This window comes from Macadamia integrifolia, chromosome 5 (genome assembly GCF_013358625.1).
Source record: "Macadamia integrifolia cultivar HAES 741 chromosome 5, SCU_Mint_v3, whole genome shotgun sequence".
NCBI classification, from domain to species: domain Eukaryota; kingdom Viridiplantae; phylum Streptophyta; class Magnoliopsida; order Proteales; family Proteaceae; genus Macadamia; species Macadamia integrifolia.
This window is the reverse complement of record NC_056561.1, coordinates 20,745,100-20,769,356: the sequence shown is the minus strand read 5'-3', so window position 1 is coordinate 20,769,356 and position 24,257 is coordinate 20,745,100. Positions and strand designations below refer to the sequence as shown.

Genomic DNA, 24,257 nt, shown 5'->3' with positions numbered 1-24,257 from the left:
GCTTTGAGGTCTTCTTCAAGAACTGGGTATGCCTATTCAGTTGCTGATGTTATATTGTGACAATAAGTCAGCCATCAACATTGCACATAATCCAGTCCAACATGATCGTACTAAACATGTTGAGATTGACATGCATTTTATCAAGGAGAAGTTGGAGCAAGGATTCATATGCATCCCTTTTGTGAGAAGTGAAGATCAATTAACAGATAGTCTAACAAAAGAGCTTAGTAGTGAAGTGGTTCTTTCATTTTTTTTTTTTTTAAGTTGGACATGTGTAATATCCATGCACCAACTTGAGGGGGAGTATTGTAATAATGGGTTTTAAGGTGTTTAATGGTTGTTATCCAAACAGGCCCTTAAGCCCTTTAGGGTTTTATTTCATTACAGATAAAAAGGGCTTGTGTCAAGTTAGACACAAGTCACAATTTCCCCCAAATCAACACAATGGCATCCTCCAATTCTATCCGAAAGGGTGAATTGATGCTGTTATCTTGACTTGATGCTAGTGTTTTGCCTTACCATGATTGCTCAGTTTTTAACCGAGATAAACCATTTCCAGCATTCTTTTGAAAAGAGTACCCGAGAATAGTGCTATAAACGAATGCAAGTATGCACATATAGAAAATTTAGTATTAAAGAGGAGCGTATGTGTAAGAGTTTCTAATGAAACAAATTTTAAGGTTTAATGCAGCCCAAAACATATTTCATCGAGTTAAGATATAAAAGATGGAAAACATGGTAAGCACTTCCAATTTTGACTCATTTTGGATTTTAAGCATAGAGATGTCTGATAAAATTAAAAAATCAGTTTATCTTTAAGCATACTACTGAACAATGGATTGGTTTCCTTCTAAGCACATTCCTGAGCACCTGAATTTGAGGATTATAGGCACTCCTTTCTTAGACAATATTATCAGAAGTTGGTGTCATCCAATCTTCGACTGCCCCTTCTCTTCCTCCATCTGGAAATGTGTTCTTGCTAAATGTTGGCAAAGATAGCGTCTGATTCTCCCCTTTCAATGGGAATGGATTTGGGTTGATATGACCTTTGGTGGATCTTCTTTTTGTGACGTAGTGGGCAAGCTAGCCTTCAACCTTCCATCAACCAAATTTGGATGGAACAAAATACAAGGAAATTGACCTCCAACTCTCAGCCTATCCAAAAGATTTGGATTCCAATTTTTTTTTTTTTTTTTTTAAATGTTAAAGGAAAGCTCTCTACTATCTCTACTTCTAGTACAGATTCCCAAAGGAACAAGCATATTGTTGTCTCTTGGGGATTTCACCTCTCTTGTCTCCTAGCCTTTCCCCCTTAAGGGTTTGGTTTTTGTGTATGCTTCCTCTTTTCCTTTTCCTTTTCCTTTTGCCTTAGGGCTCTTGTATTTTTTCTTCTCTTTGGTAATGAATTATATTATTCACCCAAAAAAAAAAAAACTCTTGCTATCATTTGAGAGCAATTTCAATTGGTACTTGTAGTGAATTAGCGATCCATGTATTGAACAATCTGTACCTTCCACAAGGATTTTAACTTATATACATTGAAAAATCCTTCTAGAATTATCATCAAATTGGCATATGACCCATCCTTACAATGATACCAACCCTTTAACCTTGCTCTAACAGTATCTGTTTGGCACTGAAAGCGGGAGCTCCATCCTCACTGTAAAGATTAGATGAGAAGGCTACAGTGTACATACTTAGATATGTACTGGCACACAAACGCAAGATTGTTGGTGGCTTCTTTGTTATCCCACTCCAAGGAAAACAACTCTGGCATCGGTTCTGTCTTATCTGTTTATTTGTTTTCTGTAGAATCTGAAAGTTCAGAGGGTACATAGATGAGCTGAAACAAATGGGATTTTCGTCCTCTATAGGCATTTTAGTCCTATCTGTTACTGCTGTTCAGTTTATGAAGTAAACTGTCTGAAACCCAGTTACCACTTCCATACAGTTTCCCTGACATACAATGTCTTGCTGCCCAACTTTTCAATATTTCTTTCAAACTTTATTTTTCTTGCTGTTTGGGAAGGGGGCTGGTTTGGGCCACGTTTCATGTACCTACCTTGATTATCTATGTCTTTGAGTTGACTAGTTATTATTTGTTGATCATACTTGATATGACCAAAGTTCTAAATCTTGGTTTCGAGGCCAGTTTTGACCCGGGCTGAAACCAAGATATGCCAGGTTTTGACTGAAACCTGGTATTTTTCTGGGCCAAACTTGAATCCTAGGTTCCTCACTCTAAGAGTCAAAACTGATCGAAACTTCCAAAACTGGTCGAAACTGTCGAAACCTAGGTTCCTCACTCTAGAAATATGGTTACAATTGGTTGAAACTACCCAAATTGTTGAATCATAGCTTTCACGGTGCCAAGGCGAACCAAGGCGTTGAAGGGCTGCCTAAGCACTTAGGCAACAAGTCGCCACCTCAAGGCGAAAAAGACACCAAGTGTTATTTTTTATTTTCCCTCTTTTCTAACATTATTTAGTATGCTAAATATACCTTGTATCATTAAAAATAAACATTAAGCCACATCAAATCATCAAAAATCAACATTAAGTCATAAAAAAATAATATTTAGAGAAATGCTCTTGTTCTATAATAAGTTTGACTGGTCAAATGATTTTATTTTGAGACATTGTCACTCCCCTCCCTTGAACTTTAGGGAAATATCACGTTCCCTCACGTTTTTTGAAATATTTCACTCCCCTCCCCCCAAATCAAAAGATTCTATCACTCGTTAGTGAGTGTTAGTTTTTTCTGTTAATGCCTAACCTAATTTTACAAATACCCTAAATGCCCCTCTACTTAATCCATGAAAAGAAGAAGAGGGAGCCAACCTCTCTTACAACCGCCCCGTTCTTCTCCGAGAAGAGCTCACCGAGAAGACAAGCTTCACCGTCACTGCTTATCGAGAAGCCAGCCCTGCTCCAAGTGATCGCAGCCATACTCCATCTGCATCAAAGCCATACTCTGCGTCATAATCATGCAAATGAAGTTCAGCTTTCTGACTGGTATGATAATGGTGAGTCGCTTGTGCTGACTTCCTAAACCTAAAACCACTAACTCTATCACAAATCCCCAAAGCTAGCATGATTGCTTGCATACCAGAAGAATAATGGAACTGTACAACATCATGGGCAATTGCCCATTCATCCAAAGCCTTCCCTGTCTCTTTTACAAGTCGTTTTGCAGAGTAATACTTCACAATCTGAGCACACAAGATATCAAATCGGGATTTGTAATTAACAAAGTATCCTTGTGAGAAGAATTTTCGATGATGTAATCGATGAAATGCATAGCTTGATAAATATACATGACGATCGGGACCTTTGCCTCATAAGGATGGCAGAAGTAGCCTTGTCTAAATGCACACCGATGTAGGATATTACTGTTCACAAAGGAGATATTGGTTTTGGATCCTACATGTCGTTGAAACCTATCAGTCCAAGCATTGTTCAATCGGATTATGATATCGTGGTTGTCAATTATATCATCATACTCTGTTTTAAGCAAAATCTCATTGTTCCCCACCACCGTACAAGGACACCGACGGCTGCTAGAGTTTGCCGGCAGTCCATAGTGCCGATCAATTGGGCGTTTAACAAGAGCGATCAAATCCAACATGATATCTGGTTGAAACCATTTATTCTGAGACCAATTGCGGAGGTATTTTCGAAATTCCAACCAAATTTTGTAGTACTTCGGAGAACGGAGCTGGAATGATAGTCTGCTAATAGGGGAAGTCACCGCTCGAATGTTAGGGTAATTGGATTTCTGCCAAGATGAGAAAGAATGATGTGTTCCCGAGTTGCCAATATTCCCTTCTAGCACCTATTCAATAACTTTCCTGTCGCTTGCCTCGTTAACATCAATTGCTGCAAATCGAAGAGGCATTGAATTCGATCCCGCCACTGATGGTTCCAACGAGATATGATTATCTAGCGGAAGATAATTGAAGCTCCGGCGAATCACAGTTCTGCAACTCAACGTGAAGACAATCCCAATTAGAAACAGTAGATACAACCATCTCTCCATTTGTAAAAGAACTAATTTAGATGGAGTATAGTTGTGATCACCTGGAGCAGGGCTGGCTTCCCGGTGAGCAGCGACGGAGATGACGGAATCGCATTTTTTTTCTTCTTTTTTAAACTATTTTTATTGGATTCTAATAGGGGGTATTTGCTTATTTATGAATGATATCTTAAGTAAATTAAATAATAAATATAAAAACATTTACTTTTTTCCTAGGCCCCAGGCAAACCGCCTGCATGCCTAGGCAACGCCTTGACAACTATGGTTGAAATATGGTCGAAACTGGTCGAAACCTAGTACGATCCAGGTTCAACCTTAGGTTTTGTCTTGGTACCTGTCAAAACCGAGATTTAGTTCCATGGATGTATGGCTGATCAATCCACTTAGTTGTTGAAGTGGTGGTTAGCGTTGTAAACCTAGAAGCAACGGAGGCTGACTCCTAGCAGCTGTTCCTTGCACTTGTGAAGATCATCTCCCTTCACGCTTTCGACAGCAGCAACTGACAGGCAAGGTTTTGAGAAAAAGGGAGTCAATGAGTCAATGTGTGAGTTTTTTTTTTTTTTTTTTTTTGTCTAAGTCAGTGTATGTCCACAACATAGTTGTCAAGGCATCGTCACGGCGGCGATTTAGCGTCCCGACAGTAAATTAAAGGAAAATCAGTGCTATGATTAGTGTGAGTCACAAATGGCGACCACCATGGCGTCGCCTTAGACGCCTTATCACACCTAATACATGGCGTCGCCTTATCACGCCTAATACACAAGTCAATCGATTTTTGTTATTTGGTTTTTTTTTTTCTTATTTTTTTTACTTATTAAAAATGATTCCTTTTTTTTAGATTTTTATTGGCAGGTGTATTGTTATTCTATACATGTTGCTACATGTGAAACCTCATGTCTACTCGACCCCTCTATAGTCCACTCGACCTCTCAACTGTAAAACCTCAAAACCTCGATCTCTCGACTGTAATATGGGAGGATCCTTCTTCGTTGCTGGCTCTGACAGGTTTTGTCAGTTACAGCTCCACCAGCAAGGTAAATTCCCTTCTCCTCCTCCTTCTCCTCCTCCTCTGCTTCTGCTTCCCCTTCTCCTTCTCCTTCTCCTTCTTCTCTGCGTCTGCTTCTGCTTTTGCTGCGCTTCTATTTCTTCTTCTTCTTCTTTGGTTTTGTTTATCTACCCTTTAAAAAATCATGCTTAAATGCTCAACCAATATTAATGCGAATCCGGGTTCCAAAAGCAGGAATTGGATTGCTTAGGGGCCCACTTGGACACTCAATAAAACAATTGCAATAACCAATGGCAGATTCGTAATTGAAGTAGAGCTCCAACTAGATGGCAGAACTGTAATTAAACTCAAGTTCCCAATGAGGGTGGCAATTTTGTAATTAACTAGAACTTAAGAAGGGTCAATAAGGCATGAAATATTAAAGGACATACCTGGGTTTTGATTTATTGACTAAGGGTATAATGGGAGTTGAAGTTGAACTAAGTGCATAAAAGATTAAAGGCACAAGAGGGGGTAATATGGGAAGTAGGTTTTATTTTAAGGAAGAAAAGAACATGGGATAGGTTAGTCGTCCCTTACCTCCAGCCAAAAGCCATAGCGGAAAATCAGAACCTGGCGGAGGAGAGAACTGCTTCAATTCTTCTAGGATAAACCAGAAACTCCAGACGAAGGTTGGACACCCTTTGGCCTCTTGATTCCAATGAGAAAATATCTCAACTAATGAGCAAAGAGGAGCAGTAGTCCCTGCAACTCAGATCTGGTGGTAGGAGAGACAATTAGCACTGTTGGAGAGTTCGAACTTGCAGCAAGAGTAGTATTAGGGCGTAAGGTTCTAGGGTTTAGGTCACCATGGGAAGGACTTCCTTCGCTCTAGATATCAGGCCAGAAGGGGTGCTTGCAACAGAGACCGAGCAAGCCTTCTGCAACCCAATTAAGTAATTGCAACAGAGAAAAGAACGAACTGAATATGATAGGGAAGAAGGAGAGGGAAAAGAAGAGAGAAGAAAGAAAATTTCAGAGGGAGAAAAAGGGGTTCGGCTAAAGCTTCAACCAAAGAAAACTATTCATTATTTTAATCAGTTCTTTAAATCTCAAAATTGAAATCTCCATTGTGTTGCATGAGTACTTAAAGGAAAATAACATTAATTAAAGGAAGCAAATCAAAGTACTAAATTAATCCCAATTCTACCCACGCCCAACTGCATCAACTCTCCCGGTCTTGAAAGAACTTGACTTTGTCAAGTTAGGTAGTGCTCCCAAGATACCTTTGTAAATAGCTTTCCGATGAGGTCACACATATATCGAAGCAGATGACAGGAACATAACTCTAAAAAGAGGGAGAGTAGGCTGACACGTCGCTGGAGCAGGAGTCAGTCGATGACGTGGCATATCTGATAACGCATGTGGCGTCATTAAATTCGTACGACCTCCTTGCTTTACCTTGATGGTGTTCCTTGTACCATCATAGAGAATATCAGTATGTCGTTGCCAAGGTTGCCCTAAGAGAATGTCGCAGTGTGCCAATAGGGTGACCAAGCAAGATACATGGTATTGTAATAGCCCAAACTATAGATGTACTTGAACAACTATAGTGGCTTTTTCTCGAGCTGTGGGTCCAAAACCTTGCACATGAATCTTCTTGAAAAGTTGCTTCTGTGGAAGGTTGTGTGTTCGAACAAATTCATAGAAATGAAGTTTGCTTCTGCCCCGATATCAACAATTGTATGAATATCAGTAGGATTGGAACCATGTAGAAGAGTACCCTTTTGTCTGAAGAGAGGAGCCTTGTCAACTAGTTTGTTTGAGAAGGATGTAAGACTAGCAGAGTCGTCTTCGCCATCATCATCATCATCATCATAGTCATTATCATCTGCATCAAAGGGATAAGGGTTTAAATTAACATCATTGTTCTTCTCTGTTGTTTGCTCTCTGCTACATTCACAAAATGAGTCCTATTGGGGCACTTGTTGGAGTAGTGACCCTTCTCGCCACAATTATGGCATTTGATGTTTTCACCCAATCACTATCCTTGTTGAATTCTGACATTTTTTCTTCAACTCTGCGAGATTCAGGCTTCTTTTCATTTATACATGGTGGTCTATAAATTGAAGGAGTCATGAGCTTACTCTTCTAATAAATCGACTTCTCTTCAGCTGTCTTAGCCTGAGCTACTGCCACATCAACGGACCTAAAATCAGTGTTAGCCAATTTATGTCGGATCTCAATACTTAGCCCACTGATATATCGCATCACCCATTGTTGGCTTATTTCCTAAAGTCGGCATCTTGAAGATAGTTTATGGAATTCGAGGGTGTAGGTATCCACATCCTTGTTGTCATGTTGAAAATTAAGCAATTTATGAAACATCACCTTCTCATAATTAGGAGGAACAAATTTCTTTGTCAGAATCTACTTGATAACCTCCCAATTGGTAATGGATCCAAGTCATCTTATAAACCTGGGGTGCAATACATCATCCCACCTTGAACATGCATACCCAATAAATTTACTGAGGATGAGTTCGCATTTCTTCTCGTCCAGAAGAAATTTATAAACAAAAATTCTCTCCACTTTGGTAAGCCAGTCAAGAAATTCTTCATGTCCCTTTTCACCATTAAACTATGGAACCTCAACTTTAATGCCATAATCTTTGTCAGAATATTTTCAAGTAACATCTTGGGGTATAACAGGATCACGTTGCATTCTATGAGGTGTATCTTTGATCCGTAGGACATTAAACTGAGGAGGTGGTGCAGATGGTCCTTCATCAACTCGCGTTTCAAATCTTTGCATAAAGGCAAGAATCTTAGTGAGGGCACCTTGAGTCTCGTCCATGAACTTATCATATTTTGCTTCACTCTTCTCAACCCTAGCATTAGTTCTCTGTTGATTCTCAAGTACCTCATGATACAATTTTTGCAACTCAACATTGGTGATGTTACCTGATATGGTTATGAAATTGCTCTCTGATACCACTTGATGAGGTTCCGGGTTCCAAAAGCAGGAATTGGATTGCTTAGGGGCCCACTTGGACACTCAATAAAACAATGGCAATGACCAATGACAGATTCATAATTAAAGTAGAGCTCCAACTAGATGGCAGAACTATAATTAAACTCAAGTTCCCAATGAGGGTGGCAATTTTCTAATTAACTAGAACCTAAGAAGGGTCAATAAGGTATGAAAGATTAAAGGACATACCGGGGTTTTGATTTATTGACTGAGGGTATAATGGGAACTGAAGTTGAACTAACGACATGAAAGAGTAAAGGCACAAGAGGGAGTAATATGGGAAGCAGGGTTTAATTTAAGGAAACAAACATTGATGCAGATTCTTCACCAAACTAGGCTTGTTTTATTAGGAATAAGCTTAGGGTTGGGTTGTATACGTGTTGGGCCTTCAGTCCATGTGGTCTGGAGTGTATTAGGCTACTTTTATGGGTCTAAATTAGGGGTTCTAAGGTTGCATACGGGATTTAGTGATTTGTTTCCTTTTTCTTTAGTTTCCTTTTTAGATGGGGTTATTTAGTTTCTAATTTCAGTACCTAGTTAGTTTCTAATTTTCAGTTATAAGTTAGTTTCTATTTCCAGTTTTAGTAACTAAAGGACTTTCTAAGTTTCTATTTTTAGGTTTAGTAACTAGGTGAGTTTCTAATTTTTTGTTTCCTATTTCAGTTTTTGGAAACTAAAGTTAGTTTCTATTTTATGTAACCCCCCATCATTATTATAAATAAAGGAGAGCTCTCATTAGTAGAGACGATTTTATGAACAAAAAAAGATGCTACTGCGTTTCTCCTCTATGAGGGTTCTTTGTGTTTGATCAAAGAATAAGGGTTTGGTGTTTGATCCAAGCGACACTCTGCGGCGAGAAGTCCGAGTGGATCTTCATATTTTCTGGTTTTCTTATTGTTTCTAATCTCATTCAGCCAGCCAGGTAAGTGCTCTAATCTGTCTGCATAATTTCTGGGTTAAGATTCTCTATTTTATCTACTGTTGGCCTAGTTGTTTTGGGAGTTCTGGCCATCCGATAGCCTTCTAATTTTGATCGAAGGTTAGTCCTATTCTGAAGAAAGTTCGATCCAATTTTGAGGCTAATAAGACCACTGGTTCTTGCTGAAGTGGACTGTTACTCAGTTCTGGCCGGTTATGGATTTTGCACAGATCTGAATTCCAAATTCTGTTTTGTTTAAATCTGTATGGAACTTGACTGCTGTTATTATTCTCCAATGGGTTGGACTTTCAAATCAGTCCTTAGATGTGTTATTAGTTCCTTGATAATACTCTGCTGAAAATTCAGAAGTTAATGTCAGATTTCAGAACCTACTGTCAGATCGAGTTCTGATTTTGTTATCTGGTCCTGATATGTTTTGATTCTGATCCTACTTATTTAATTACTCTATTTCTGTTGCTGGAACTTCTAATTGTTGATGTAAACTCTGTTTCCTGAAATTCCTGATTGTGGATCTGCTAATTTTGGTTTCTTCAAGGACTGTTGACTGATTTAAGTTGGACTGTTGTTGCTGTTTACTATTGGGTGGTTTTGGTTGTTCTTAGTTTAAAAGTTCCTGCAGTCTTGGGTCTGGTTTGGTTGTTAAATCTAACCCTACATTAAACATGGGATAGGTTAGTCGTCCCTTACCTCCAGCCAAAAGCCGTGGCGGAAAATCAAAACCTGGCGGAGGAGAGAGCTGTTTCAATTCTTCTTGGATAAACCAGAAACTCCAGACGAAGGTTGGACACCCTTTGGTCTCTGAATTCCGATGAGCAAATATCTCAAGCAATGAGCAAAGAGGAGCAGTAATCCCTGCAACTCAGATCTGGCGGTAGGAGAGACAATTAGCACTGTTGCAGAATTCGAACTTGCAGCAGGAGTAGTATTAGGGTGTAAGGTTCTAGGGTTCAGGTCACCATGGGAAGGACTTCCTTTGCTCCGGATATCAGGCCAAAAGGGGTGCTTGCGAGAGAGATCGATCAAGCCTTCTGCAACCCAGTGAAGTAATTGCAATAGAGAAAAGAGCGAACTGAATATGATAAGGAAGGAGAGGGAAAAGAAGAGAGAAGAAGAAAATTTCAAAGAGGGAGAAAAAGGGGTTCGGCCATAGCTTCAACCAAAGAAAACTATTCGTTAAATTTCAATTCAGTTCTTCAAATCTCAAAACTGAAATCTCCATTGTGTTACATGAGTATTTAAAGGAAAATAACGTCAATTAATGGGAACTAATTTAAAATGGAAACTGATCTAAATTAGCAACTGAATCTGAAATTGAATCTCCATACAAACTTGACCACACCCTACACTACTAATAAAAGAAACAAATGAAAGTACTAAATTAATCGCAATTCTATCCATGCCCAACTGCATCAAATATGCTGTCCAAAAATAAAGATAGTCTAATCCAATCCCATCTGTTTCTGCATTAATCTAATCCTTAGATTCACACAGAGATTTATGTATTAATTAAATTGTTGTTGAATTAAATATCATCAATGACAAAAGGGGTCAAATTGTCAAAGCACCATGATCCATATGGATGATGTTCCTCAATTTTTTTTGGAGTTAATAGTTAAGGATCCAAATGGTCCTTAATGTTGAGCTTGAGGTCCTTTGATGTTAAGCCATTTGGCTGAAATAATGTAGTATTGTAAATTCTGATGCCCTACAGCCAAATGGTCCTTAATGTTTAATTTGTTTACTTTGCAAAGTGCTTTATGACCTCAACATTTAGGATTGGGTTTTGTGTGAAGCCCATTACTTTATATGCTTTCTGATCATATCTATTTCTGAATACATATCTTAGGTCATGTTGATTTTTGATGACTTGATGTTCATGTTGATTTTTTATGAGTTGATGTGTAATTCAATAAGTCATGTTGATTTTTTATGACAATGTGAGTGTGACTGTTGATTTTTTATGACTTGATGTCATAGTTGTCAAGGCGTTGCCTAGGCGACGACTAGGCGTCCAGGCGGTTTGCCTGGGGCCTAGGCGACAGTTGTCTTATTGCACTGTACTTTTTATTTTTGTTATTTTATTTACTTAAGATATTATTCATAAATAAGCAAATACCCCCTATTTGAATCCAATAAAAATAGTTTAAAAATCAAATTCCAAAAGGATAAAAAGTCAACCCCCCAGTCCAAGGAGATACTGGATTTTGGTTATAGGGGCGATTTTCAACTTTTAAATGCTGGAGTTTTTCTCAATTATGAAAATTTTATAAATTCTATCATGTTAAAACATTGCTAAAAACCAAAAGTCTGGTAAAATAATTTTTTGTTTTGATATCTATAAAATTATTTTCATTCAGGCGATTCTAACAGCATTCACACACTTAAAAATAAGTTTGACCGGAGCATAACTTTGTCATTATAACACAAATTTAAGTAATCTTAGATTTGTTGGAAAGTTGGTTTTATATTATAACTAATACAAAAAGTCTCATGTAAAAATAATATCATTTGACCAGTCAAGCTTATAGAACCAGAGCATTTCTCGAAATTTTGATTTTTCTATAATTTAATATGACTTAATGTTAATTTTTTATGATTTAATATGGCTAAATGTTGATTTTTAATGACTTGATGTTGCTTAATCTTGATTTTTTATGATACAAGGTATATATAGTTTACTAAATAATGTTAGAAAATAGGAAAAATAAAAAATAATGATTGGTCGCTTTAAGCGCTTAGACAACCCTCCACCACCTTGGTTCGCCTTGGCGCCGTGACAACTATGTTTGATGTTGCTTAATGTTGATTTTTATGCTCTAGGGTATATATTGTAACATACTTAATAATTTCAGAAAATAGGGGCAATAAAAATTAACACATGGGTGATTTGGTCACCATGGCAACACCATAGCGGGCAATTCATCGCCAAATCAATTAACCACCCCTCCACTGCTTGGTTTGCCACGACGCTGTGACAACTATGATCTAAGAGTTCCACTATGTTTAGAGGACCTAAAATGGGGTGTCCTAGAAGTTTTATGAGCTAATTTGGCCCCTGAAAACCAGCCATTGAAACTCGAAAAAAAATTGTACAGGTTTTGACTGAAATTTCCGTTTCAAACCTAGTCGTAACCAGACTCGAAAAGAAAAAAACAAATACTATGACTGTAAATGTGTTAAGGTTTACCAAAGGAGAATGGGTCAATGAACTCAAAGGGTTCTCGATAGGAAAGAGAACTCTCTCAAAGCAAATGCTTTCAAAGAGAGACTTCAGGAGTGAGTTCCTAGCCCCAAGCCCTCTTGAAAGCAACCAACAACCATCCCACACAGCAAGCAAAAAACAAGCATTTTAAATCTGAAATTGTACTTTGTGATAACAAAGGAACCAGGTTTGGTTCTAGATTGATTTCTACAGCACAATGTGATGCAGCACAAATCCATCAATGTGACTCCTATGCAGGCCCACACTTGGGCCCATATATGGCTTATACTTAAGCCCAAATTCTAGTTTGTTCTGCCTCATTAATAGGCCATGGACCAACAGTGCAGTATTTGAAGAGGATTTTTTACAGCTTGCGTGAGAAGGTTCTATTGGAGATTTGCTAGACATTGCAGGACCCATATTCTGACCTTTTTTCGGGAGTGAATTGCTTCCTTGTGTTAGATTTGGTGGATCTTGATGGAGATATTAGTTTCTATTTTGTTAACATGCTATTTCTTTAGTTTCTATTTTTATAATTAGTATTTTTCTGTTATTCTGTTTTGATAACAAAAGGGTAGAGATTCTATTTTGATAGGTTGCTATTTTCTACTTTCTTAATTTCTAAAGAACCGGGGGGGGGGGGATCTAGACATAATTTGGCAGCCTACCAAAAGCATGCGTAGGATACTAGTTTCTATTTTTCTCTTCTTGTAATTACAATCTATTTAATAAAGAGAAGGGGGAGAACCCTCCCCAAGTTTTGAATGTCAAAAGAATGGGCTTGGTGTTGTAATAATGTGTTTTTAGTGAAAGTGTCAGATTCCAAACGGGTCCTTAGGTCCTTAAGGGGTTTAATGGTCCTTGTAATATTCTAGAACTTTCTCTCTATTGTTATGAATAAAAAAGGCTGGTGTCATTTTTGACACAAGTCATTACCCCATCCAACAGCCTTGTGTGCTGAGTGAGTCAGTGGGTCTGTGAGAGTGTTTGTGAGAGGCCTAGGTTCTAGTTTGAGGCTCAACCATCTAACCCTTCTTCTCTATTTTCTGTTTTATTCTCGATTCTATTTATTTATTTATTTTTTTTTTATATAACCATCACCTGGGACACAATCGAAGACCTGTTGCTGCTGCTGAAGTTGTTATTTGGCCTTAGAACACCATATTGTTGCTGCTCCATTGAAATACTGCCTGAAGACTTAAAAGACATACCCTGCAGCTCTTGTGATTAGTACCCTGTTGCATCCATCTTCAACATCTTGAATCTCCAGATCTGATCATCAGATCCTTCTCGAGTTTTGTCACTGTGATGCCCCAACATATTCCTTCCTTTGACAGTATTTCTAGAATGATCTGATGGCTGGTTCTGCTGTTTCTGTGAGTTGCTATTTTATGAGGCATACGTTCTACAATAGATTCATTTTTCTTTGATATAATGTCCTCATCAGAGAAGCTTAGTTATTTCTGAGACCTGTTGAATTTCTGGTGATCCAACCAGTTTTCTGTTGTTTCTAGTCATTAATGTTTAGGTTAATAAGTATTCTACTGCCACAAGGACTGAAGAATCTTCTAGTCCTTGTGGTATTGTAATTGATTACCTATATATACGATGGGGAGAGGACTGCTGCAAGAAAGGACGTTACTCTTCCTTGTGGCAGTCTCTTCTCCTTCTCTTCTTCTTTCGTCTTCTACATCAGTAGTTCTGATTGTTTTTTTCTTGTATTGTTTCAGTATGCAAACTCAACCAAAAATTTATTCCATTCAATTCTGTATGTTGATGAGTACGTGCTTGAAAAAAATAGAGGAAAGGAACAAAGACTCCTGTTGTATTACTTATAAAGTTATAAGACTAAAATGGAATTGTACTCTACCTCCTACATAATCTTATTTGAGTAAAACATAATAAAATAAAAGAATAAATAATGCAAAATAAACATAAATAGCCCTACCAACCCTTGGTCCAAAAAACTGGGTTGGGCCGGTTCTGTTTGGGTTTGGGTTTCCAAACCTGGTCGTGTTTGTCCAATCACTCTAGTGCTATTGCACCAACTCTCCTCATCTAAAAAGAACTCAACTCCATCGAGTTTGGATAGGACTAAGAATACCATCTGAGTCAACTCACTGGAGAAGAAAAGAACCCATCACATTTTTGAGCTTGATCTCGAGGAGGTCCTTGACAGGAAGAAGATTCATTTCTTTGTCCCAATACTTAAAAAGAGTAAATATTCGTGTACCCACAATGTTCAGCCTTCTTTCAAACATCCAAAGTCATCTAAGAAGAATGTGACACCTTTAGAAGTAGGATGTCACATTGCACCATATCCATGAACCCACCAATAGAATATGTGAGGACACACGTCAGTAATCTTCAAACTGGTGCAGTCGTACAAGTTGACCTACAATTTGGCCATTTCACTATCAAGTGTTTTGCCTAGTCAGCGCTTGAGCGCATTGTAAGCTCCGTGGTTCAAGTCGAGGCTAGCCTGGTGCTGCCCTATCACATAAAGAGGGGACTGTTTCGAGGCCATAATCTACGGGATCAAAAGAATCTTCTCTTTTAGAGTTCGGTTAGGAAAATTTATTTCTTCAATTATTTAGTATGTGTAAGCAACCTTGATGCAAATATAGACTGGAATATTGAATTACATTTTGAGTGTGGGTTGCCTCTCCTGTCTGATTCCTCCTTTTTCCTTTTGTTTCTCTTCTCTTATTTTTCCTTGTCTTTGTTCTTACCGACATTCTGCCTGTTCCCTGCTACTATCAGGCTTACTGGGTTTGTGGATAATTGATCATTCTACCTCATCCTGCCTCTTTTCTTTCTGAAACTTGGGGTGTGGGATCTCCTTACCTAGGTGATCAAAACCCTTGGTTATTGGTCTCTGCAATCTCCTATTTTGAGAGATCCAGAATAGGAACATGCTCTCTCTCTCTCCTACTGCCAGGTAATGTTTCAATGGTCAAATAACCTGTCCTCAATCGGGGGTTTGGGCATCCATTAGTTGGGTTCAAGAGGGCTGGTAGTGGGATCCTGCTCCTGAAATCTCAGGTCAATCAGGGTTCAATTGAAATTGAGTGAGATATTTAATCAAAACCAAATCTAGTCTCCGTCTTCCTCCCCTTTGTGGAGACGTTGAAGACAACCCCCCTTCCCTTTTAGATATAATTACTCCTATTATTAAAATTGCAGCTAAGCCCCTCTAATATTTAGTTTATTTCATCCTTTACCTTTTATTTTTAGTTCCAGAAAGCCCTCCACTTCAATGTAGTAACTCCAGTTTGATCCTTTTCATTTGTTACCCTACATATTAGGTGTTGAACTGTTCCTGAAATTACAGAACTGCCATTGATCATATTGAGTTTCTTTTGCTCAAGTGGGCCCATAGTGACCCATAGGGTTATTGAACCTGGGATTGCATCATATTCGGTATGTAAATATAGGAAACAAGAATATATTCTCTCACACAAGCAAGATGAATTTTAGATATTGAAATAAATCTAGCCACAAAAGTAGCATGACATTCTTGAAGTAAAATGTTAGTTCCTGAAAATGGGGAAAAGAAACTAAAAAATTAGTTTGAGATATAGGAGGTAAAAACATCTACAATTTATTTATCACCAAGGTGAAAATTCTTTCCTGAAAAAATTTAATAATTAAAAATGTGAAATTGGTAGTACAAAAGGAAAACAAATGTGAATCTTCAGTTATCTGTAGGAATATCTGAAGAACATCCATTGTGGAAAAGGACTCCTTTTTCCCTTTCATATTCTTGGTATTGTCCAGTAAAGTTCCATCCATTTGAACTGGGAAATAGCAAAATAAGCTTCATGATTCCAAGATCCTTCCTGTGTTCCCTGGATAATATATTAGTGCACACACCAGATGAATGAAAACAAAATATATAAGGCACAAATCATCCAGTTAAAATATGGTTCACAGAGGCAGCCACAATGAATGATATTTGAGTGAAGTAAACATGGTCAAAATGTACTAGCCAAATCACTACCACAGATCAGATACTTTTTTGATGTGTCACACTTTCACCTGCACAATGAACAATTAAAAATGTGGAAGCAGACAGTTCATTCAAAAGTTCACTAGTAGTTCAGCATTCAGATATGGTTTTTTACCATTAATCTTACCCGATGTATGTGTGTGTGTGCGTGTGTGTGCGTGTGCGTGTGTGTGTTTGCGTGTGCATGTGCATTCGTGTGTGGTGTAATCCCGGATCGTGAAACCCTGTTTGGGATTTCTATGGGCCCACGAATGTACTAAATAACCCAACTCAAGACTTTTGTGGCAAAACCGTAAACATGGTACAAGTTTTTGTAAAATATCACTGATATTTCGTGAAACATTTCAGTTTCGTAAACTGTTGAAACGAAACAGCCTGCGATGCACATTTTTGTCAAAGTTTTGACGCAATTTCGGTCTTATATGTACAGTTTCACCGATATTTCGGTTGGAATTGTTACAGTCCTTTAATAGAAATACCAAGTTTCACATGAAATGGGTCCGACCCATTTTGTGACTTTCGCCTGGTTTTGACTTTTGAACTTGGAAAACTCATTTTTCTTGCTATATTGGCCAAATCATTGCTGTATAAGCTTGGAACATTCTAATGGTTATGAGCCTACCCAGAACTCATTTTGGTCTTACTGAGTCTAGGACTAAGTTTAATATTGTACTACTGTTAACTCTAATATATGTGACTCTTTGTAACAAACCATGTATAATGAATGATTTATCAAATGGTTTATAATCTGACGCATAGTTGTTAAGGCGTTGTCTAGCGTTATGGGTAGGCTAAGGCAGTCCTGCGCTGTATGGGTTTCACATAAGGTGACCGCCTTAATGGCTAAGGCAACGCCTTATGACGCCTTACGGCCAAGGCAGACACCTTTTATGTTTTTTTTGTTAATAATTTTTTTTTTTTTTTAAAGTATTAGCATAGATTCCATATCTTTTATTGTGATTGGTAAGTCTATGGGAATTCTATACACTTGGGAAGTATGGGATCAAGTCTATATAAAGTCAAAAACCACACTTTGGTTGAACAAATCACAAATCGCAAAATCCTTTTGGCTGTGTTCTTCTTTGTTTGGGAGAACCAGGGCACCGGTATTCCTTCCTTCAGCGATTATGGCTTCAATGCCTCTCCTCCGGAGATTCTTTGTCTGACGAGTCTTCCTCATGCCATTTCGGCTCCGGCAATGTACTCTTTTTCTTATTTTTCTTAATTTTTTTTTCCTAATTGTTCTTCCCCTAATCCCTTTTTCTCTTCCTTCATTCTTCTTTCATTCTTCTTCTTCTTTCTTGGTTTTCTTTCTCCATTCTAGCGATACTGACCTCAGTTGCAGCCCTAATCATCCTAACATGAGTAGAAATATGGTGGATAACCTTAGGCACCATTTTGGCATCATAGAGGTAAATACTTACATATTTTAACAGCTATATATATATATATATATATATAAAATTTAGTTTCATAGTTATATTATTTGCTATGATGAAGATGAACTTAGTAGATTCACTTTTTTTTTTTTTTTAATGAATATCTATGTAATGAGTATGAATTTTTAATCTTCATTTAGCATATAAGTGGAATTATGTAACTTTTAATATGCTATTTGTGCCAAATAACATGGTTACATTAAAAAAAAAAAAAAAAAATACTATAACACTTTATTTGATAAGGCAATGCCTTATACCCATCCTACGCTTCCCAGGAGCCTCATAACACCTCAGTCGCCTTTCTGCTTAATAAGTTGGTCCATAAACTGATGTTGGAAGCATATCAAGAACACTTATCATGGTTGAAACATTGTCAACTATTTCTTGCCGAGTGCGAGAACTTTGATCTTTAAATTAAACAAAGATACATGTTTTGAGCAATTCATAACATTTGAACATTCATTAAAAAAAAAAAAAAAAACACTTTAGTACCATTTGGACAGTGACTTGAGAATCTCCAGCACTTGGTTGAGGAATTCTGAAGTGAATCTATTTTACTTGGAGGGACCACGAAGGCACAAACTAGCTAGCAAGTGTTATTTCACAAAACCATGAGAAGTTTAACGAATCTATCCTATTTTGGATAGTGGCATAGTAATGTTTTCAATGGGTCCTTCATTTAATTAATGGTCCTTACTATTTTATTTGATTCTGGGAGATAATCCATGAACGTCACCCTTATAATTGTATAAAATTGATTCTGCATCAAGTAGAAATGCTTCGCTTGTAGTGGGTACCCTTTAGTCTCCACTTTTTGTATCCCATTCTCCTACAGGTTTTTGCATATTCTGAACTGAAGATTTATAATTCTTGCAGAAAGTGGCAAGACGAATCATTCTTGGGAAGGGGCATCATATGCTGGATGTTGAGACAAAAGAAAGGAGGCATAAGCTAAATAAATTCAAGGAATCAGCATGGAAATGTATTTATTATCTGTCAGCTGAGATATTGGCTCTATCTCTCACATACGATGAGCCGTGGTTTACTAATACCGAATATTTCTGGGTGGGGCCAGGAAATCAGGTCTGGCCTGATCAAAAGATCAAGTAAGGTTTCCAAGTAATGACTTAAATAGTTATAGTACTTGATTTTATCCATAATTTGGTTGGCATATCTGATATTATCTTATTCAGTTTGATTGGTATATCTCATATTAAATATTCATGTTTCCCCTGACGTTCAGATTGAAATTGAAGGGATTGTATATGTATGCTGCTGGATTCTACACATACTCCATATTTGCTCTGATTTTCTGGGAAACAAGGCGTACAGACTTTGGGGTGTCAATGAGTCATCATGTAGCAACACTTATTCTTATTATTTTATCTTACATTCTCAGGTATATTTTGAAGGGTTTAGCTGTAGCCCACCTTTGGCTGATGTTCTTCCCTTCATCTGTGTCGTAGAAGGTTCAAATTTCAATCCCAACTTACGAAGTACTAGGGATGGCCTTGTGCAAAGCTGATACTTGTTTATTTACTTGCATGCACATAGCTCTATATTTTAAAGAAGCCTTTTTTTTTTTTTTGGTTGAATAATATTTTAAAGAAGCCTTGGTGCTTGGTGCATAGTAAATATAGGTGTCTGGGTCATGAGAGTTATGTTATAAGATTACTCTTTCTTTTTTTTGCTTACAAAGTGTCCCAAAAAATCTATTGCCATTTCTTACAGGTTTGCTCGTGTTGGATCAGTTGTTTTAGCTTTGCATGATGCAAGTGATGTGTTTCTGGAAGTCGGGAAGATGTCCAAGTACAGTAAATGTGAAACGCTTGCAAGCTTTTCATTCGTTCTTTTTGCTTTGTCATGGGTCATACTTCGTCTCATTTACTATCCATTCTGGATCCTTAGGAGTACAAGGTGAATATAAATTGCAGCCTCATAGTTATCTTTTGACTGATTTATTGCCCCCTCTTACTTTATCATAGAAAATGGGCCGACAGCAATCATGTATAATAGGTTTTTTCGTCTTTTTTTCTTCTAATTTTTTTATTTTCTCCTCTCAAGGGTTTACTTTTAAAGTACTACGATTTTGCAAGCTTTCCAGACCAACATCACTGTAAAAGTGTAAATGTATGTTATGTACAGATATTTTTAACATGTTTGGCAATTCTCTGGTCCATCAAAAAGAAAAAGGAAGGTTTTTAAAATTTTCACCTCTCATTAGGTAATTAATGTTCCACAAGTACTGTATTGTACAAAGAAATTACTGTGTTACTGTATCAAAGACACTAAATATAATATTACTGTTTAATCATGGGTTGGAGCACCCATCGAACCTCACCATAGATATCAATGGAGGAGCATTCATATATTTGATCTAATGGCCATGAAGTCGTCCTTTGGAGGGCCACAAGTTCTGGTTTTCTGAAGTTATATATCTGTATCTTTGTTGTTACTTGTTAGTGTGTTCAAATGATATAGATGGGAATTAATACAAGTTCTCAACAGACAGTGTAAAATAGGGTTGATTTTCTGTAGACCCTCTTCAGCATCTTGTTAGAGTTTATGTAATATGGGCACTTTAGGAACTGGTTTATTATCTTATGACTTGTATTGTATTTTTCATTTTTTACCTTTTATCTCCTTATGGAGGTGTTTATAATTCCTCGTATCATATTAGTGAAGCAATATAGGTGTGGGAGAGTCTTAGTTTCTCAGACAAAATGTTCTTCCACTTCTCCTCCTCCTCTCCTCTTCCATCTTCCCTCTTGAAAGGATGAATTAGAGATTCATTGACCCCTCCCAACTATAATATATTGAATCAAATTTTGAAATTGCAATAATTCCCTTATATACAAGCATGTGTTCCAATATTACATGATATTCTCGCTATAACCTCACAACAGCATTCCAACATTCTAACAGTTTTATACTCTTGGATTCTACTTAACTAGAATTCTTCTGAAAGACTCCTAGTGTGAATGGAATTCCCATTCCTAGAGTAACTGTAATTTTTCCCACACTTCCCTTCCATACGTTTGCATGCTGTAATTTTTGGAGCTGGTGCTTTGGTGGACACTGGTTTCTGTATCCTTATGCAGGTTATCTAGGTATGTTCACTAAAATTTCATATGTAAGAGTTTTATCACACCTTCAGTTCGTCTTAGATCCAAAGGTTAATCTCCAGCTCAAATACCTTGTAGGTTTTGGATCTCTCGACATGTTAAAAATAAGTTATTGAATGGTTTTGCTCCAAGCTTTAACATCTTGCTTCAACTACTGTTTATTTTGCTTGTCCTTGCATTCCCCCCTCCCCCACCAAATTTTCAATTCTAACGTTATAGTCATTACCATCGGCTATCCCAAATTGACAATACCTCCTTGCTGTTTTTCCTATTTGTAGGATTTTCATGTTTCTGAATCTAGATTTTATAATTTTCTGGATGATATTCAAAATATGTTCTTTGAATTAAATATAAACACCAATTTTTATTGGTATAGGTTGTTAAAATTCTAGTATTTCTGAAAGGTGCTGTTTCAGTAAATATTACTTGGGGACCCAGTTTTCATTGTTGTCTTTCAACTCTTTGCTTTCTTAATTCTTTTAATTGTAAACTTTCTTGTTTTCTTAATTGATTGATTTATTGAGCAACCTAGGGCTCTTTCCTCCTGTTTCAGTGAATGTACCTTAGATCCTACTCTACCTTGTTCTTTTAATTTTTTATTTTATTTTATTATTCATTCTTTTTCTTGTTTGCAGCTATGAAGTTCTTTTGACTCTAGACAAGGAAGCAAACAAGGGTCATGGCCCCATATACTATTACGTGTTCAATATCCTCCTATTTTGTTTGCTCGTTCTTCATATTTATTGGTGGGTGTTGATCTATCGAATGATTGTAAAACAAATCCAAGCGAGAGGCAGGGTTAGTGAAGATGTTCGATCTGGTATGTGGCTCAAGCTCAACAGATCATTTAGTAAATTGCAGAAACACATGAATGGACTTCAACAAAAAAGAAATGTTCTTTTATTTTTTTCAGATGGACATAAAATAAGGCACATGTTCAATGTTGAGAATTGTCAAGTCAAACTATGTTTTATTTTTTTTGAGATGTGGCTCCCAGGCCTGTCTGCTGCTGAGATGACAGCCAATTGTGTATATATTTATCAGGATGTCCCCCTTGTTGTGCAGCTATACCTCCTTATAATCTATGCAATGTAGCAAAAAGAGCCAATTTTCCAAGCTAGTCTATGTCTAATACTCCTGTCAGGATCCATGCTGAAAGGTTTGGCTAAAGGCCCTTCTTATATCGAAGAAAATTAAACATATTCTGGGGTAATTATTCATGGAGAAGTACTATAGATAAAAAGTAGGCGAAAAGATGGCGAGGGAACTTGTACATTTATATCTCTTCTCTCGAGATTCCTCTTATTATGGATACTCTGGATCAGCCACATTAGCCCCTCTAATGTTTGTGAAAACATGTCTTCTGCAAGTTTCAAAGCCCCTGGCATCATCAGAGAAAACTTTTGGTATTAAATAGGGTGATTACTGGAAGGAACGTCCAATGCATTAAATGAATTTTCTGTCATCTATTCAAGGGTTAAAATAAAAAAAACATGAGTGTGTAGAATAATTTTCAGTAACAATAAACCTACTTTGTTTATGTGACATAGCTGGCCTGGATCTACTGAATTCTAAGGATATAAACAAGAAAATCAGCGGAATCTTGAAGTTGTCTGTCATCATGTGAAAGGCATTGATCCTTCAAAGATATGATGGTTCTGCTAAAATGAATAGACTGCTAATTTTATCCAGTTGATCTATTCAATTGGGTTCAAGTAAAACTTCAGTAATTAGTTAATTATCTTATTCAAAGCATGATCCTGGGGTAAGATATTTGTTGCATTTGCAATTATTTAATGCACTGCTTTGGGCAAATATAGAACTCAACATATTAAAAGACTATGTGGTCTGGGACTTGGGGTTTAACTTGATAAATTTGTGTTTACCAGTCGATCAATGTTATATAAGTTGGCATGGTAATGTCAAAATCCCATTCTTGGGTTGTCTGATCTTTCAGTACTTTTTCTCGTGCAGATTCTGAAGGTGAAGATGAGCATGAAGATTGATCCTCATACTACATTGACAGAAACCACAGGTGTGCCCCAGGTGCTTATTTTTGCATTCTCATGATATTATTATTTTATTTTTTGGTTTGGCAGCATCTCTCTTTATTAAGGCAAAGAGTTTACTGTTATCTATTTTTCTTGCAGATAATTATCCATTTTTTCCATTGCAATATTGAGTTTGATCTATTCAAAATTTTTGTGATGAAAGAAGCCCTTCACATTTGATCTACAAGTTGAGAAGCAAGGTGTGGTGCAAGTTAGGGTGGATGTTAACTGTTGGGAGAATATATTCATTGTTAGAATTGTGGACCACACCATTTACCACTGGTTTTCATTTCTGGCTGTCAGGTAACTGATTGTAAAGAATTTTTTAAGGCTTGACGCTGTAATATTTTCTTATATCCTGTTCAATCCTTTCATTTGTATCTGAAACATCTTGGGAAAATCTTGATGTCCTAAGATGTGTCTTAGCCTGAACAGATTTTACTTTGGGAGCTTGTCCAAGTGTTCTTTTACATTATGATTCAAGAAAATCAAAATCATTCCCACATACTCCATTTTTTTTTTCTTTTGTTTCTGTGTTGGTACAACTGCAACATTGTCAAATATCACAATCCTTGTCTTGTGTACCATTTCCCCTATCTGGTCTGGATTTAATCTTTTTTCTGTTGTATGCCTAGAAAACATATTTGTTTATTGCAGGCCAAGGTTGTAAAAACATTTAAAATTTCATTTTACTTTGCAATCAAATTGTTTTGATTTTAAAGGTACAGTAAATTTTACATCTGAAAATTATATTTACCAGATATATTAAGAGTTTTAATAAGTTGTAGAATGATGATAACTTTCCCTTTTTGTTTCTTTTTTGAAAAATGATTTCACTTCCAAAGATTTGCAACCATTTGCAACCAAGCAGAGATTTTTACTTCATCTTCAAGCGATCTTTATGAACAGAATTTGGAGATTATGAACTTTCAAATCGTGGTGTTACATATAATTGACCTCTTATAATTGTCTCAAGGTGATGGGAGGAGAGGAATCTAAACCTAGTTTTGAGTACTTGTAATTGCACCTTCAGGTGAAATTTACAAATAGAATCTGGAATTGGTACAAGGATTACAACTCATGGTGCCATGACTCACCTGTTATAACTCATGTCAGAGAATTGTTAAAGAGATATCCGCCTGTTCCCAAACCAATGCAAGTAAACTGCACTGAATAACCAAACTCAGAAAGAAAACCCTCTTCTTTCTAGTTAAAATGTTAGTGCACTTCAGCAAGATATATCTCTAGGCAGATTCTCCTTTTTCCTTCTTTTTTTTTTTTTTCCTCTGGGTTGGGCGGTGGAAGGGAATTCTGATTTGGCTTCACACAGGAGAGTTTGAATAAAGTGAATGGAGTTTTTTCGCTTCCGTTGTCATAAGGATTATGATGCAATAGAGATTTGTTCAGGCATCCTTCAGGCTATTAAAGATTGTTG

General features: G+C 37.0%; 1 protein-coding gene across 1 annotated transcript in view; it reads left to right on the top strand.

Annotated features, from left to right (window-relative positions):
* LOC122079635 (ceramide synthase 1 LOH3-like) overlaps positions 1 to 23,327 on the top strand; it is a gene marked incomplete at its 5' end in the record, with an annotated part of 29,433 nt that extends 6,106 nt beyond the window's left edge. The window contains 6 exon segments of the mRNA XM_042646261.1: positions 18,523 to 18,752; positions 18,890 to 19,045; positions 19,378 to 19,563; positions 21,407 to 21,591; positions 22,746 to 22,806; positions 22,922 to 23,327. Of these exon segments, the coding sequence (XP_042502195.1) occupies positions 18,523 to 18,752; positions 18,890 to 19,045; positions 19,378 to 19,563; positions 21,407 to 21,591; positions 22,746 to 22,777 (789 nt within the window).
* Positions 23,328 to 24,257: the final 930 nt, after the last annotated feature.